This window comes from Eucyclogobius newberryi, unplaced genomic scaffold (assembly GCF_026437365.1).
Source record: "Eucyclogobius newberryi isolate DKJ021-1_F unplaced genomic scaffold, fEucNew1.0.hap1 SCAF_6, whole genome shotgun sequence".
Taxonomy (NCBI): domain Eukaryota; kingdom Metazoa; phylum Chordata; class Actinopteri; order Gobiiformes; family Gobiidae; genus Eucyclogobius; species Eucyclogobius newberryi.
The window spans coordinates 28,974,447-28,990,170 of NW_027316278.1; the positions used below are offsets into that span (position 1 = coordinate 28,974,447).

General features: G+C 40.5%; 1 protein-coding gene across 1 annotated transcript in view; it reads right to left on the reverse strand.

The window, feature by feature from the left end:
- The window catches only part of oxct1a (3-oxoacid CoA transferase 1a), an 88,375-nt gene that overhangs the window by 11,754 nt on the left and 60,897 nt on the right, over positions 1–15,724 (reverse strand). The window contains exons 14-15 of the mRNA XM_072433824.1: positions 7,967–8,056; positions 4,944–5,024 (exon numbers count right to left, since the gene is read on the reverse strand). Coding sequence (XP_072289925.1) covers positions 4,944–5,024; positions 7,967–8,056 — 171 coding nt within the window. The remainder of the gene's footprint in view (positions 1–4,943; positions 5,025–7,966; positions 8,057–15,724) is intronic.

Here is a 15,724-nt window from a genome sequence, read left to right on the forward strand (position 1 = left end):
GCCCGGTGGAATCGCCGGGCTTGTCCGCTGGATAGTCACCAAGATGAGCGACAACAAGAACGCCGCCTCCCGGGAGTACGCCGCCAGTAGGAAGAGGTGGCCCAGGAACATTTTTTTGCCCCGGAACCGCACAGCGGCATCTCTGTGATTTATTAATTTTTTGGAATAAATTTTATTCATTTTTTGTTTTGTACATTTACAGTAGCATCTCTCCTGATAAATGATAATATTAACTTAATTTCATAAGCAAATTATCATTAAATGGGTGGATTTTATATACAAATTAAAAAATGGTTATGCCTTCAAAGTTAAAAATAATAAATGAAAAAAATTACCTACCTACTTGAAAAATGTTGGTAGGGTTACAGCAAACATACAATTAAATTGGGGCAACCTTCAGGTTCTCACTCTGCCTTTTAATACAGCTGCTGTTAAAAAATAGACACAGCCAGGTTTCTCCACTGCATGACAACAGTAAAATTGAAATGATGTGCAGAGTCTGGCTCACACCCAGCTGAGAAACCAAAGATTACAGTCTGATGAAAGTCCACTGTCAGACTGCTGGCTACACAGAATAGCCATTTGACAGAGAATCACTCAGCCAAAAACAGCATGGCTGGAATTTTGACTTGTGAGGAGGAGGAACAATGATTTTAACTTTGCTGCCAAGAGAAGTTAATACCTGCAGACAAGCTGACAACAGGTAGAGCTCAACAATGACATTATTACTATACATGGAGAGATGGGTCAAATGCAGAGGATGAATAAAAAAATAAAAGAGTTTGCGGAGTTGTTTAGAAGTGACACAGAGGAAGAAGAATTCAATGGATTTTGTGATTTGGGGTAATACTGATGCTTTGGTAAACTTGTTAGCATGTTCTTTATGCTATAGTTATCTGAATAACTGTTATTATGTTACGTTAACATACCACACTTACACTTACCACAGTTGGTTGTCTGTGCGTCATGTAGCTGAAGGTGTTAGCGTTAGCATACGTACACCTATTCACCATGTTCTATAATCTGTTATTATTTGAAATTGCATTTCAAGATGAAAAGTCTGTTCTTGGTCTTGGATTTGATCAAATAAATGTCCCCACTTATACTCCGGTGCGACTTATAGTCCGGAAAATAAGGAAAATACTGTAAGTGTGAATGCAAGATGACAAGAAAGCAAGTTATTTTTCTCTTCACATAAAACACGGTCCATTTAAGATAAGTTAAAATAAGATATTCCTTTATTGTCCCACATGGGGAAATTTCATTGATGCAACACAGGTAGATACAGAGGTAGATACAGAGGAAAAGAACAGATAACTTATAGGAAGTTTGAAAAACACTTTCAGTAGAAGATCTCCTATAAATAAAAACTCCCATAGACAAAACCTCCCATTTCCCAACAAGGGATGGAGGGGAAAAATAATAAAGATAAAAATAAATAAATAAATAAATAAATACCATTGCATGTGATCATGACAGTAATTGCACATGAATATGTGTCACGACGGCACATAGATTGCACATGAATCACGACAGTAATTGCACATATGACGGAATTGCACATGGTTAGGTCAGTATTACGAGTGTTCAGGGCTAGCAGTGTTTGTTATAAAGTCTGACAGCAGCAGGAAGGAAAGACCTGCGAAACCTTTCCTTCACACAGCGAGGGTGGATCAGTCTCTCACTGAAGCTGCTCTCCAGAGCAGACAGAGTGTCCTGCAAGGGGTGGCACTCATGGTCCAGCATAGATGTGAATCTAGCCAGGACCCTTCTGTCCCCCACCTCCTGCACCGAGTCCAGAGCACAGCCCAGGACGGAGCTGGACTTCTTGATGACTTTGTCCAGCCTCCTCTTCTCCCTCTCTGTGATACTGCTGCTCCAGCAGGCCACACCATACAGGAGGGCTGATGCCACCACAGAGTCATAGAAGGTCTTCAGGAGTGGCCCTGTCACTCCAAAAGACCTGAGTCTCCTCAGGAGGTAGAGCCGACTCTGGCTCTTCCTGTACAGTGCGTCTGTGTTATGAGCCCAGTCCAGTTTGTGGTTCAGATGAACACCCAGGTACTTGTATGAGTCCACTCTCTCAATGTCCCGTCCCTGGATGTTCACTGGTGAGGGGGCAGTGGGGTGGCGTCTGCGGAAATCCACCACCATCTCCTTGGTCTTCCCCGCGTTGATGAGGAGGTGGTTCCGCTGACACCAGTCCACAAAGTCCTGCGCCAGTCCTCATCGTCCGTGATGAGTCCGATGATGGCAGAGTCATCAGAGAACTTCTGCAGGACACAACTGCCCGTGTCGTGTCTGAAGTCTGCAGTGTAAAGGGTGAAGAGAAAGGGCGCGAGGACAGTGCCCTGGGGCGCCCCCACAATGCAGGTCCGAGTGTCAGACACACAGTTCCGGGCTCTCACAAACTGGGGTCGGTCCGTGAGGTAGTCCAGGATCCACTCTGCCAGGTCATACTCCACACCAGCCATCTCCAGCTTGTCCCTCAGGAGCAGCGGCTGGATGGTGTTGAAGGCGCTGGAAAGATCGAAGAACAGGATCCTCACAGAGCTGCCAGGCTTTTCCAGGTGTGAGAGAGCGGTGCAGCAGGGAGATGACGGCGTCCTCCACTCCGATGCCAGACCGATATGCAAACTGCAGCGGGTCCATGGCTGAGCTCACGGTGGAGCGGAGGTGGTCCAGGACCAACCGCTCCAGTGTCTTCATCAGGTGGGACGTGAGAGCCACTGGCCTGAAGCTGTTGAAGTCTTTGGCGCGCGGTGTCTTGGGCACAGGTATCAGACAGGAGGTCTTCCAGACCTGTGGTACCACCCTCAGCTTCAGGCTCATGTTGAAGACATGCTCCATAACTCCACACAGTTCCTTTTTCTGTTCCAAGGAACAGTTCCATTTACCTTGCACAACTGAGCAAGTAGCAAATCATGAGCTCATAATTGACACATCATCATTTCACCCTGGAGAGACACGGACACAGGACACAGAAAAGATTCATTAGCAAGCTTTATTACGGAGGTTTATTTGGCGCTCAGACCCCGATGGAAGACTGTGATCATGTCAACTTCATAATCTAATTGAATTAGATGTCTCCCCCCGGAGCCTGGAGACTGGTGGTGGTAGATGTGAAGAGAAGGTTGAGGATGAGGGGAATGTAGAGGAGGAGCTGGGGAGGTGATGGGTCGCAGTACGGTTTGGAGCGGCCGAGCCATCTGCCTGAGGGCTTAAATGCGACCGCCTGGGCGCTGATCGGGAGCAGAAGAGTCACTGAGAGCGTTGATTGGGGATGAGAAGCAGGTGCGAGTGCCATGGTGCAGACGCCCCTGTCCTTTCACCCTCCTTCTTGGCCAGGAAAAACTGCATAACCTCTTGGGATAAGCGCAGAAACCTAGAAGAGTCCATGGTGAAGTGAGGGATCTGACTCTCACAGACGGACAGGCGGACGCCCGCTTGAGTGCGATGATGGCGCTGGGGAGAGGGGTCCTTCCATGGTGGCCGACGCGGATTTAAGTTAGGTCTTCCAGGTGAATTTACGCAGGCTTCATTTGTCAGTAAAACCCAGTTACATAATAATCCTTTGACTGGACCGTGGAAAAAGTAGCTACATTTCATTGCCCACTGTTAAGGGCCAAACACTGGTTTATAGCAATAGAGCTTTTGTTACCCAGAGACAGCCCTTGTTCTGTTAGTCATTCTGGTCACAGGTGAAGTATGCCACTCATTCTTCATTCAATTGATAATTAAGAAATAGTTAATAAAAAGCACTAAGCAATAACAACATCACGCAAAGCTATGAGTAGAAAGAGGACCAACAAACTACACAAATAATAATCAAAAGACAAAGACCAGCAAACAGAAATAGTCCTAATCCCATCCTATGTTTGCAAACAGTTGACTAGTTTAATTTCAATGGGAACGATAAAAAAAAAAAAAACGGGGCCGTTTTGGTGACAGGCCACCACTCAACCACATGTGAAACACCACAGCCTCACTAGAAAATATCACTGAGTCGAAAGAGAGACAAATGGTTTTGATAATAATGTGGCACGTCAAAATTAATGTTTTCGTTTTGCTGCCTCATTAAAATGAATGGAATAGAAATGTTATCAGTACCAGGCTGTGTGTGAAACTGTTCTAAACTCCAAATTGGGTCTATTCATGGGTTTCAGAGTGATGAAAATCCAGCAGCGCTTCCATAGCAATCAACAAATCAAAATCTAATATATCTTTTGAATGAGCTAGAATTACTTTTAAACAGGAAGATAAAACCCAACAATAGGTGTCATTTTAATCCAGGGGAATGAGATATGCCAGTGCAGTCCACTTTTGGGTTAAAAGATTAACAAGTTTGAGTGAGTTGATGACTGTTGTTATTCATATCATGATTACAATTATTGCCTCAATACAAAACTCTTGTTATTGGGAAAAAAATATATGGTTGTCATTCTGGCCCACAAAACAGTACTAATAAAAGATAATAAGGAATGAACCTTATAAAAGATTTTGAGGGGCTGAACGAGCGAACATTTCTTTGATTTTCCATGACAAAAGTTCTGTAATTTAAGAACGCAATAATTGAAAACACATCAACAAAAGCCATGAATTGATCGCCCTATAACTCGAGCACAATTTAAAACAAAGACAATGCAACAGCTCAAACATTTGTGTCTAGTGACCAGAGGTGGGTAGTTATTTACTCAAGTTATTTACTCAAGTACACAAGTGTGAGTAACTTTTTATAAAATTGTACTTTGAAAATACAACATTTTGCGCATTATTTCCTGTTTTGTTCCATTACATTAGCTTCAAATTATAAATCCACTGCTACGTCCGGACAGTTACTTCAGTGATGTATTGGGACTACTTTGTACTTCTCTACCCACATCAAAAAGTGAACTAATAGCATTGTGACCTGATTACATATCATACTACCAAAATACACGCACCTTTTCAGTGATGATGCGATCCACACACTGCTTCCCTGTTAAAGGCAAGATGCATTCGTCCAATATTTTGTGTTTTCCTCCCTGCGAAAGAGAGAAAACAGATTATTCAGATCGGCAGGTAAGTCACATGCTGTAAGCCTCCCCAGGGCAGTAGCCTCAACTTTAATATATCCAGGGATTCAGCTGCCTCACATCACACAAACAAACACACACACACACACACACACACGCACACGCACACGCACACGCACACACTCACACACAAACACAAACACACAAAAACATGCTAAAATTAGATGACTCTTTTTCAAAAGTTTGGTGTAGTGTAGAAGATGGACAATAAACAATAGCAAAGGTTAATTCTACTGATAAAAACTTCTCAATCAGAACAAAAGGCAGGACATCTAAACAAAATAAATAGTCTGCAGTGTTTGTTTGTTTGTTTCCCTTCTCAGTTTTGTAACATGGCGTCACTTGTAGCAACCGATGCGAACGAGGAGGCGCGGACAAACCGGTGCACGCCGTTTGCTGATCATATGTGGCCGCAAAATCGTTGAAGAGGCCACGTCGTAGAGCGCCCGTTTGTTTGGGTGCGCCGTGTCGTGAATGAAAACGAGCTTCAGAGGAGAATTTATGCTCAAAGGCTGCGCCATCTGGACGGGGGCAGCGAGCTAGACAGTGAATCATTAGCGAACGGCGAGGCTCTGTGAATGCACAATGTTACGTGGCCCTTGCATCATTACATAGGGGCCTGGGTTCTTCTTATAGTGGACGACTGCAGCGGGACCTCATGTGGTGGTGTGAGAATTCTTGCAAGCAATTCTCATCTCCCACGGCAACGCTGGTGTCATCAACCACGAGGAAAACAGAATTTGTATGAGTGACCTCTAAAGCAAGACGCGAGTATCCATGGGAAACATTAGGGCTGTAAGATATGACACAAATGTTTAATTCATATGGACCAATCTTAAGTTTTGATTCTGTTTTATTTTGGATTATCAAAAACAAATAAAACGATAATTAGTGCAGATTTATGCATTGCAATTCAACGTGTCGGTGTAATCCCTCATTCGTCCAGGCGTGTTCCATAGTAGAAAAAGCTTCAGTTGTAGTCATCTGGACTCAGTTAGAAAAAATAGACGTTTCGACTCTCATCCAAGAGTCATTGTCAAGTCAAGAGTCATTGACAATGACTCTTGGATGAGAGTCAAAACGTCTATTTTTTCTAACTGAGTCCAGATGACTACAACTGAAGCTTTTTCTACATTGCAATTCAACACAAAAAAGTCTGAACTCTCCAGACAACGTGCTTTTACTGACTGGATTGGCTGTGGACTGATCATTGACATTAGAATGTACTAAATCTCCATCTAAAATCTAAATTGGATTAACTGCCCTACTTTTAATAAACTATTTTGGACTTTAATTCTCTCTTGGTCTTGCCTATTTGCTGACATGCCAACGCCGCCACGCAGTTGAGATGTTCGTCGGCAGGAATATTCAGTACCAGTCTGGATGATTTATGGACTTCAAACCAGCGCAAAAGATCTTGGAGCTCGACAACATCACAGTCAGAATGAAAAAAAGTCAGAATGGGGTGTTTTTGACTCTCAGAGGATGCAGATTTTCTAACCAGGATTCATCAAACTTGCGTGAATGAAGCTAAATGCTACTCCAGTTATCAATAATCAAACTATGTCTCAGACCCCAGATCACAGTTTTAAATGCTCTATGACTTGTGCATACATTTAGTATATTTAAACTACTTTCAAGCTGTAACTAAAACTATCTGTTGCTTCTGAGAGTTCACGTTTTACTATGATTGGTTGAATATACCTGTCATTTAGAGAATGACAGACTCAGAGCAATAAGAGAAGTGGTTGGGGTAAAGTAGCTAAAGCTGAAACACAAACCAAGAAGAACTAAAAAAATATGTAATCACAGTTAAATTTTGAATCGCCATATTGCCCAGCCCCAACAACCGCCAGAAGAGAAGATTTCAAACAGCACAGAACTATCATTAGAAGCAAAGCATACTGTACATTCATGACTACTTGTGTATGGTATGAATTCAAGGTCTGGGCTGGATCTGGTCGAACTCCAGATGGCCTGCGTGCATGTGTGATGCACTGGCGCTCTGCTAAAAAAACATTAGCCAAACCATTAAGAGAATTATCGCTAATCAGACCGAACACTCACACTCATTACAGCAGGATGTGGAGAAAGGCTTGGCTGCTGGAGATGCGAGTGAAGGAGGAAAGTACCAATATGAAGTGGCCTTGATGCGGGCGGAAAGGGCGGAATGTGTTATTCAAGTTATTTCAAAGATGTTCTTGTTTTTATATAGTATTTTCGGATGTCAGAAGCCAACCTTGAGAGAAATGACCATGGCTTTGATTAAAATCGTACAAAAGCTAAGAGTTTTAACCACCGCGGCGCAGCAGTTTAATCATTTAGAAGTCAATCGGTTCAATCCTGCTGGTATCTGTGCCTACTGTTGTGTCCTTGAGCAAAGACACATCCCCTACCTTCCCCATGTATGTGATTGTACATGAATAAAGCTGCCAGAGTTCTTCCTCCGAAGTCAGAACTCTTCTCTAAACCACATGCTTTTTCTGCTTTTACTGAAAGAGGATTGGAATTGTCGATTAAAAAAGACCCAAGCTGATCCTTGATGATTAATGTGTTAGCGACAAGTGTGAAAAGGGAATGAAAAATGCAGCGTAAAAAGTCGTTCAGTATTCTAAAAACACTATATGAAAGCAATTGTATTTAAATAATAAAACAGGCTTCTATAGTTCTTGAGCAAATACAAGCACCTTTCATTCATGTTCCCTAATCTACTTCTTGAGTCGCCTCTTGTGTTCACTTGTGTAAATCTAAGCATCCATTTCATTTATATAGCCGTTCATAAAATGAGATTGTGTCGTGGACGTCACATCGCAAGTCGTTTGGGTCATTAGTTAAAGCAGAGGTCGTTAAACAAGCCGCAGGGACACTTTAGCCATGGCTGTATTACCAACCTTGGCGGAGTGCTCCATGGTGACCACTACCTTTGTCCCCGCGCTGGCCACTAGATCCATGGCGCCCCCCATCCCCTTCACCATCTTGCCCTAGAAACACACAAAAATTGGCCATTAGACAAAGCCTGAGTATAGAAAGAACAGCTTGTGTGAGATAAATGAACCCAAGTTGGCGCATGACGTCAAGGAGTGTATTTATTTTCTGTCTTTGTGTTTTCTCCATCATTAAATAACCGTTAAAACGTCTTTTCAAACCAGACCAGAAGGGAAATGATGCCTTAGATTAAAATAGCAATCTTGGACATTAAAAGATTTACAAGACACCAATTATAGTTATCTTTATGTGAGCGACAAAGGCAGGGAACACAAAGAAAGATGTTTGATTATAGCGTATTGGAATATGTTGTTAGGATAAGACCAAAGATGTCATCTAGGATTATTTCTAAATCATTATATTTAGAAACAATTTTGAGAAGAATCTTGTTAGAAAATGACTATAGAGGGTCATCATCTGTCAAAAATAAAAACAATGTCACAAAACAAAAAAGTTCAAGTTAAACAAATTCACTTTTTGGGTGCAGGATCTGCCAGTTTCACCAGAAAAATTACATACGGAACCTGTAAAATCGCAATGTTAAAATTGAGGGCGGTTTCTTAAATAAAATAATGTAATGTTCAAAGCGTAATGTCCAATAGAAAGATTAGATTTATTCAGTTGCCGACACGTTCAGGCATTTGGTACTTCTTATTCGTCAATATGTAATATTTGAGAAGCAGAAAAGAAAATTGTTCCCTTAACTAGCCTGACAATAACCACTGAATCCCCACACATGGCAGCGTGGGTTTATTGTCTTCTTCAGAATAAAGATGATGGCTGTTGGCGTCTGGTGATTTCACTTTCAGTCGTTATCTTTACAATGTGACGAGAGGAGAGCCACCAAACGGACCATTAACCGAGCATCTGTTACATGTATTCAATCAACAATTTTGCAGCAAGATAAAAGATTCACAGAGAAACCTACAAAGAAACGAGCTGTGGACTAAAGACTAATCTTGTGGCACTTTAACAAAATTCTGTCTCGGGCTCCCTATTGTTTCTAATAAAGCAATTTCCAAATTTGAGGCCTGCCACGCACAAATCGCTACAGGGTGATGGCTGAATAACTGAATTAAAACCCGATTTGCTCATCAATCATGTGAAGAGGCGTTGAGCTGCTGCTGGATAACCAGGAGATATACAGTACGCCAAGTGTGCTCTGGTAAGGCCAGCTGGGCTGAGCAGATAGCACTCAGGAGAGCTAAGAGCCAGGAACCAAGTCTGAAAACACACACTTATTACATTACACTCAGACTACAGGTTTGGAGTACATACCAGAACAAATACAGCATTGTGGCAAAGTATGCACAAGTTAACATAAGAGTTCTCGAGGATGATCACTCTAAATTGACATGTACAGAATATATGCTAGTTTCCCCCGTAATTTAAGCGATGTAACACCTATAATAGCAAACACTTGCCTTTTACAAGCAAACAGGGAGGTCAGGAATCACTGGTTTAGTTGAAATTACCCCTGTGATTTCAGATTACAAAAAGGAAATGGGCCACGTGTGCTGTAAAAGCTTTTGTGCAAATAATGATCATTCTCTGAAATCATTAAGCCAAATGCACATCACTTACCAGACCTAGATTACTGTATACCAGCATATTGCATTTAAATTATTAGCCTTAGCGCAATTTTAGCATTCAGCTCCCTCGGTAAATGCACATCCCTCGGTAAATGCACATCCCTCGGTAAATGCACATATAACAGGCTTTCTTTACATTGCAAAAGCTTGTTGTCAAAGGTCAATGTCAATGGCAGCATTTATTTTTAGACCGTTTCAGGAATAACAGATTATCCTCCCAAGCTATAAAGCATGACAGGCTATTAATCCACATGCTGAGTGTCCTCTGTGTGATCAATGTTAATGCACTTTGTGACAGCTGCAGAGCCGGTGTATGCCTGAAGGGGTCACACTGTCTAACCTGATCATAGAGCACAGAAGTACAGCTTTGCTATCAAAAATCAATACTGCCATATAGACTGGAAGTGACTCCTCCCATTCAAATATGTCTTGTTTGAATGTCTCAGTAATGATCGACCTCCTTTACGTCAAACATGGTCATTTTTCGTCATCGTATATCGGTAAAACTCTATACCTGTTTGTGCAGTAAGAACTTTAAAGAAGATTTATGGACAGTAACGCAATTAGCAAAGTGGCTGAGACGTTTGCTGGAGTCTGTGGTTGCGTCGATAATGAACCTATAGAAGGTGGGCTATATATAGTCAAGAACAAAATAATACGAACACTAGAAAATCAAGAATGATGAGAAAAGCTGAAAAGGAGTTGATAAAAAAAAAAAACTGAAACGTGCTGTGTAATCTGGAAGCAGGAATATAAGGCAATTTCTGCACTTTAATAGTTAATTTGGCAATGAATTCACTTTTTGTCCAATCTTTGAAACTATCAAAGTCATTTAAAGGCCTTTTCTTCTTTTGTATTATGAAATGCATTATCGAGAGAATCCCAAAAAATACCGAGATATTCATTTTTGTCAGTTTTTTCACAATTCAAGATCAGACAAAAGCCAGAATGTAGAATTTACAATTAAAAAAAATCGGCACAAGCGCCATTTCATTAACGTGGCTCTGATTGCATTAACCTGGCTGCTCCGGCTAAAGCCCCCACAGGTTTAATTTTCTAACAACTCTCAGTTTGGGCCCGTTTGTCCCTTCTAATCGGCACTTTTCACATTCAGCAGGAAATGCAGGGGAGGAGCGAAGCAGAAACATGAAATTATGGGGGTCTAAAATTCGCAGGGTCTTATACCCATCTTCTTGTGTTTTAAATCATTTCAGAATTTAAGGTATATACTGTAATCACCTATTAGCTGTTCAAATGTGTATAAGAAGCATGACTGTAAAGGTTACCTACATCAGAAATTGTGCTGTTCTACCCGCAGATGTACACTTCACCAGAATCCACTTGGCACATTTTATATTTGCTTTATTCTTGCATTTAAATGAATCATTGCCTGGAGCGTCTGTACTGTAGCCAAGGCGCACACTGATTAACTACACGTGTGAGAGGATGTAAGTGATGGAACCTTCTTTGTACAATGGATGTGAAAGGAGATTGTAATACGTTATGGGAACCACTGAGGCAGAACCAAAAGCACAGAACTGAATCCTTTAAAATGAAGTACAATTCTGATGACATCCGTCACAACTCACAGCATGAGACGCATTATTAAATATGCCAACATGCTGTACAAACTATGCAAAACTGATGGCCACATGTTGAAGATTATTAAAAAACACTTAAATTAGATACTAAATTCCAGAAAGTGACATTTGCATTTCCAATTTAATCTCTGAATATAATCAGTCAATTAAACAGCTGCTAACATATAATTACTGTAACTATTCAAAATGAAAGATTTACTACATGGGCTGATGATTTACTGAAAATGACGTGAGAATTAATTTAAAAAGCTAAAGTTTATTTCGAAACAAATACAAGAACGCGGTCACTACTGGCAAATACTTTTCCTATGTTATCACATTAAAGTCAACGATAACTCAATTAGGATGATCAAGTCTCAGATGATGTATTATTATTATCACTATTTAATTGAGGATGTCACAATTTTTAGTATTACAATTACTGTGAAAAGAAACTGAATTTAACAATTATTCACATTGACTGATCCAAACAAACTTCAGTGAAACCCTTAAATTATTTTCTTCAGCTTGTTTAATGGCTTTATATGTGCGAGCAGATCTAAACCAGGTCTATAAAGCAATGTGGATAAATCAAGCAAAGGTGACTAGTACTCGAGTACAAACAGAAGGAACTGCACCACATTTTGGAACTGCTGGTCTAATGCATTATGTGAATAGCTTTATAAAATCAAACTGCAAGATAAATTGAGTAACGATAATAATAGGGAAGTTAATGTGACAAACGCTCAGCTAAAAACACTTGGGATCGAACGTCAAAAGCTTACGTTACTGACAAGACACTGAGCAACAGCAAAAACAATGTATAGAGTAAACTGGATCACGGCTCATCCCATCCAAGGACATGATCCACCAGCCCCTTGTGTCGTGGTTGAGTGGTTCCTCGATGTAAAGTGCTTCGAGTGGCTTGAAGGTAGAAAAGAGCTACATAAACGTGACAATTTACCATTTAACGCTATATAGTATTGAACATCGACAATGTGTTCTATCGTGCGTTTTGGAAGGACGAGATGGCACCGATGCCTTAACAATTCAAATACTTTATCTTTTGAAGTGTGAAATGTCCTCAAAGTGTACAAGGAAACAAAGTTGAAAGCTATGACTAGGCCACAATATTTTACACATATTAATGACGCGCATTAGATCACAGAGTACCAATAGCGGCTTTGCAAAACGGCCTTGGGTAAAAATGCAGAATAAATGATCTAAAACGTCATGTGATCGAGAGTCCATCGTTTGAAGTTCGGCTGCCAGTTGTTCCATGACGTAGACTCGTTTTAGACTCGTTTTAGTCTTCTGTCCTTGTTGGAAAAAAAGACGTTTTCCTCCGATTAACAGTCGTACATCTTTGTGCAATGAGCAGATACGGAGTACATACTGTTGACCTTTTTCACATCCCTCATAGACAATCTTTTCTTTTCATTTCAGTTTGATTAATCAGCCAATAGTTACAAAAAAGTTGGCTATTGGAAAATACGTGAGTGAGAATTTCCCCAACATAACAGGGGAAAGTGTATGTAGAATTTGAATTTCCTCAACATAACAGGGGAAAGTGTATGTAGAATTTGGAACTGATAATTTGAAAGTTTAGCATTTCTCGTGTTGCCATGCCGACAGCACACAACATCCTGCTGTGCAAATGCTCAGGCACGAGAAAATGACCCCCTTCACCAGCCAAGAGTCGCCACTTACCAAGGCGACTTCCTTTTCCCGCCGCCCCGCATCCTCCTTGATGGTTGCCCTCTCTCCGTTTATTAACATGGACGGACGGCCACGTGGCTTCGGTTACCGTGACAACTGATGACAATTAACAATGAGAGAGGACTGACGGGAGGGCAAAAGACTGGGCATCCAAAGTGACAGTGAATTGAATAAAGAGGAATTGTTTCGGGAAGAAGGCAACACAATGAATATGAGAGAATTTGAAAGAAATGGCTTTTAAAAATGTTTGCAAATATGACTTTTTGGAAGCTTTTGATCCCAATATGCGAGTTTCCCTGTAAATGTTGGTTAATCTTGTCTTTTATTGACAGATGGCAGTTTCATTGAGTGATGTTAACTGTTTCTGAAGGTTCAGTCAACAACATTGTGAATAACTGCAAGGCAACTGCTGTGGCCACTTTGTGCTGTGAGAAAATGCATTGATTTGAATGAAATATCAGCTAATGCTATTGCTAATAACTTATATAGTAATTATAAAAGCTGACAGAGTCTATTATTAAAATATGTTGGAACATATAGACCTCTTAGTTTCGTCCCAGAAACCACTTGCATTGGTTTCGTTTAAAAGTATTTAAGTGTTTGAAGATGCCAAGTCATAATTCCATATTCAAATATTAAAAGAATATGGTCATCACATTATTTAAGAATCTTTGAACAATCTGTAAACCCGGACTACACCGGGACCAGATTCACAATAGAAAATCAACAATTCAAGCGTCATCTATAAAACAATATTTGATTTGAAGATGTTTACTATCATACGTACTACTTCAGATGATGGAAAATGTGAAACAATTGAGTGTGTCTGTTTTTAGTAAAACAGAGCGATTTTTAGCGGCTCCTTCATTAGCGCTGCCATCAAGCATCACCATGTGCTAACTGCTTTTTAATAGTCAGGAGCTGGGACAGGCACCACGCGAGGCTTGCACTTAGCTCCGGGCAAGGACAGAAATAAAACAGTCTGAATGGCTTCTATAAACTCGCGAATGTTCACTTAAGCAGACGTTTTTGTGGATTGTGGACGAAAATTTGGGAATCGTTGTGTCAAGTTGTTCTGACAATTTACAAGCAATTTTCCAACGTTGGGTTCCCTCGACGAATTCTGGAAGACTTTGTTCAATGACTTTCAACTGTGAACACTGCAAATACATTATTTTTTTTAACATAAAACAATCCTACATGACTTTATCGATGAAGTCTTTAAAAACAATGGCTAACAACAACTAGCGCTTTTCCCTGGTTCGCAGACTATAAACACGCTTTATAATGACATGCAGACAGCACAGAGCAATCTCATTTTGACACCAAGACCTGCTTTACAATACATCTATACAGGAGCAAAACTGATCCTTTACTTTATTACAGTAAATAAATCAGGTAAAGCCCTTTTAATCTCCTCTGTGTCTCGACTACAGCAGCATGTATCACAGATGGACGCTCGCCTGGTGCCAGTCAGATCCTTGTCTACTCTAGCTTGAAGGAGAGTCTTTCCTTCACCAGGATTGTTACGTACTGTGGGTATGGAAAGACATTTTGCATTTGTTTTTAATGCTCGAATTCACTTCAGTGTCATTGAAGTGAAGCACGGCAGTCACATCACCTTTTATCTGACGGTACGATCAACAATGCATGTTTGAAACCCACTGAAGAAGCAGCAAGTCTGATCACCGGCGAAGGAAGCAAGTTATCGGCTCCGATCTGCTCCAGTTAAAACGATCAGGCTTTGTTGTAGTCAGGTTTAGACAGGCCTTTTCTCTATATAGTTCCACAGTCCACATGTTATAGCCTATTGTAGGTTTGCTTAAAATTAGTTGCTGTGGACAGTAATAGAAAGCTGCATTTAATGGTAATATGTGGTTTATCTGCTCCTATTTTTATCTCTTATTTGCATTTTTGTAGCACAGTTACAGAGTTAAAGTGTAAGTATTCTATCAAATAAAACAAAATCATCAACATGTCGATCATGAACTATAAGTAACATCCACAACAGACAGTGCTTTTACTGTGCTACCCTTTATTACCTACCAGGCACCGCACTAAACCTGCCAGATGAAAAATAACAACAGCAATCACTCATATTGGTTCATCGAAAATACATTACCCTAAAGTGACACCTATTATCACATTTCTTGTCAAAACTAAGTAAGCATGACAGATATCCTTAGCTCATTTGTAATGACAATTCAATTGAGATGTTATACAATAATTGGCTTAATATAGAGTTATTTGGCAAAAGACCCAGAATCTGAAAACAATTCTTTCCTTTCGTCCGTCAGTGTCGTTCCAAATATTTCAGCCTCAATAGAAATGTAGCAGCATTTTAAAGCGCTCAGCAGGAAAATTCTCATCAGCATATTAAAAACATTGACTATTGGCACATTATCCCGTTGAGAGTAGTGCGCTGTCACTCCTACGAATAACATTACCAATTTCACAACATGTTTAGATAGTGAATCATTTCAATTATCATAAAAGATGGGGGAATGTAATTGTCTTGACAAAAAGAAGAGCTGATGAAGATTGAGGTGTAGGTGAGAGAAAACTCTAAATGCACATGCTTTGTCCTTGTATCAGTGCACAGAAGACCCAGCGTCTAACGAATCAGCACTGATATGCAAAATAACAAATACAATGTTTTTCTATACAGCCTTCCATACTTCTGCCCAATCATTTGCAACTGAAAAGTTGCTCTATTTCTAGTTTCTGGTGGAGAGGGATCAATCTTCTCGTCGCCATGAAAATGTGTTTGCTT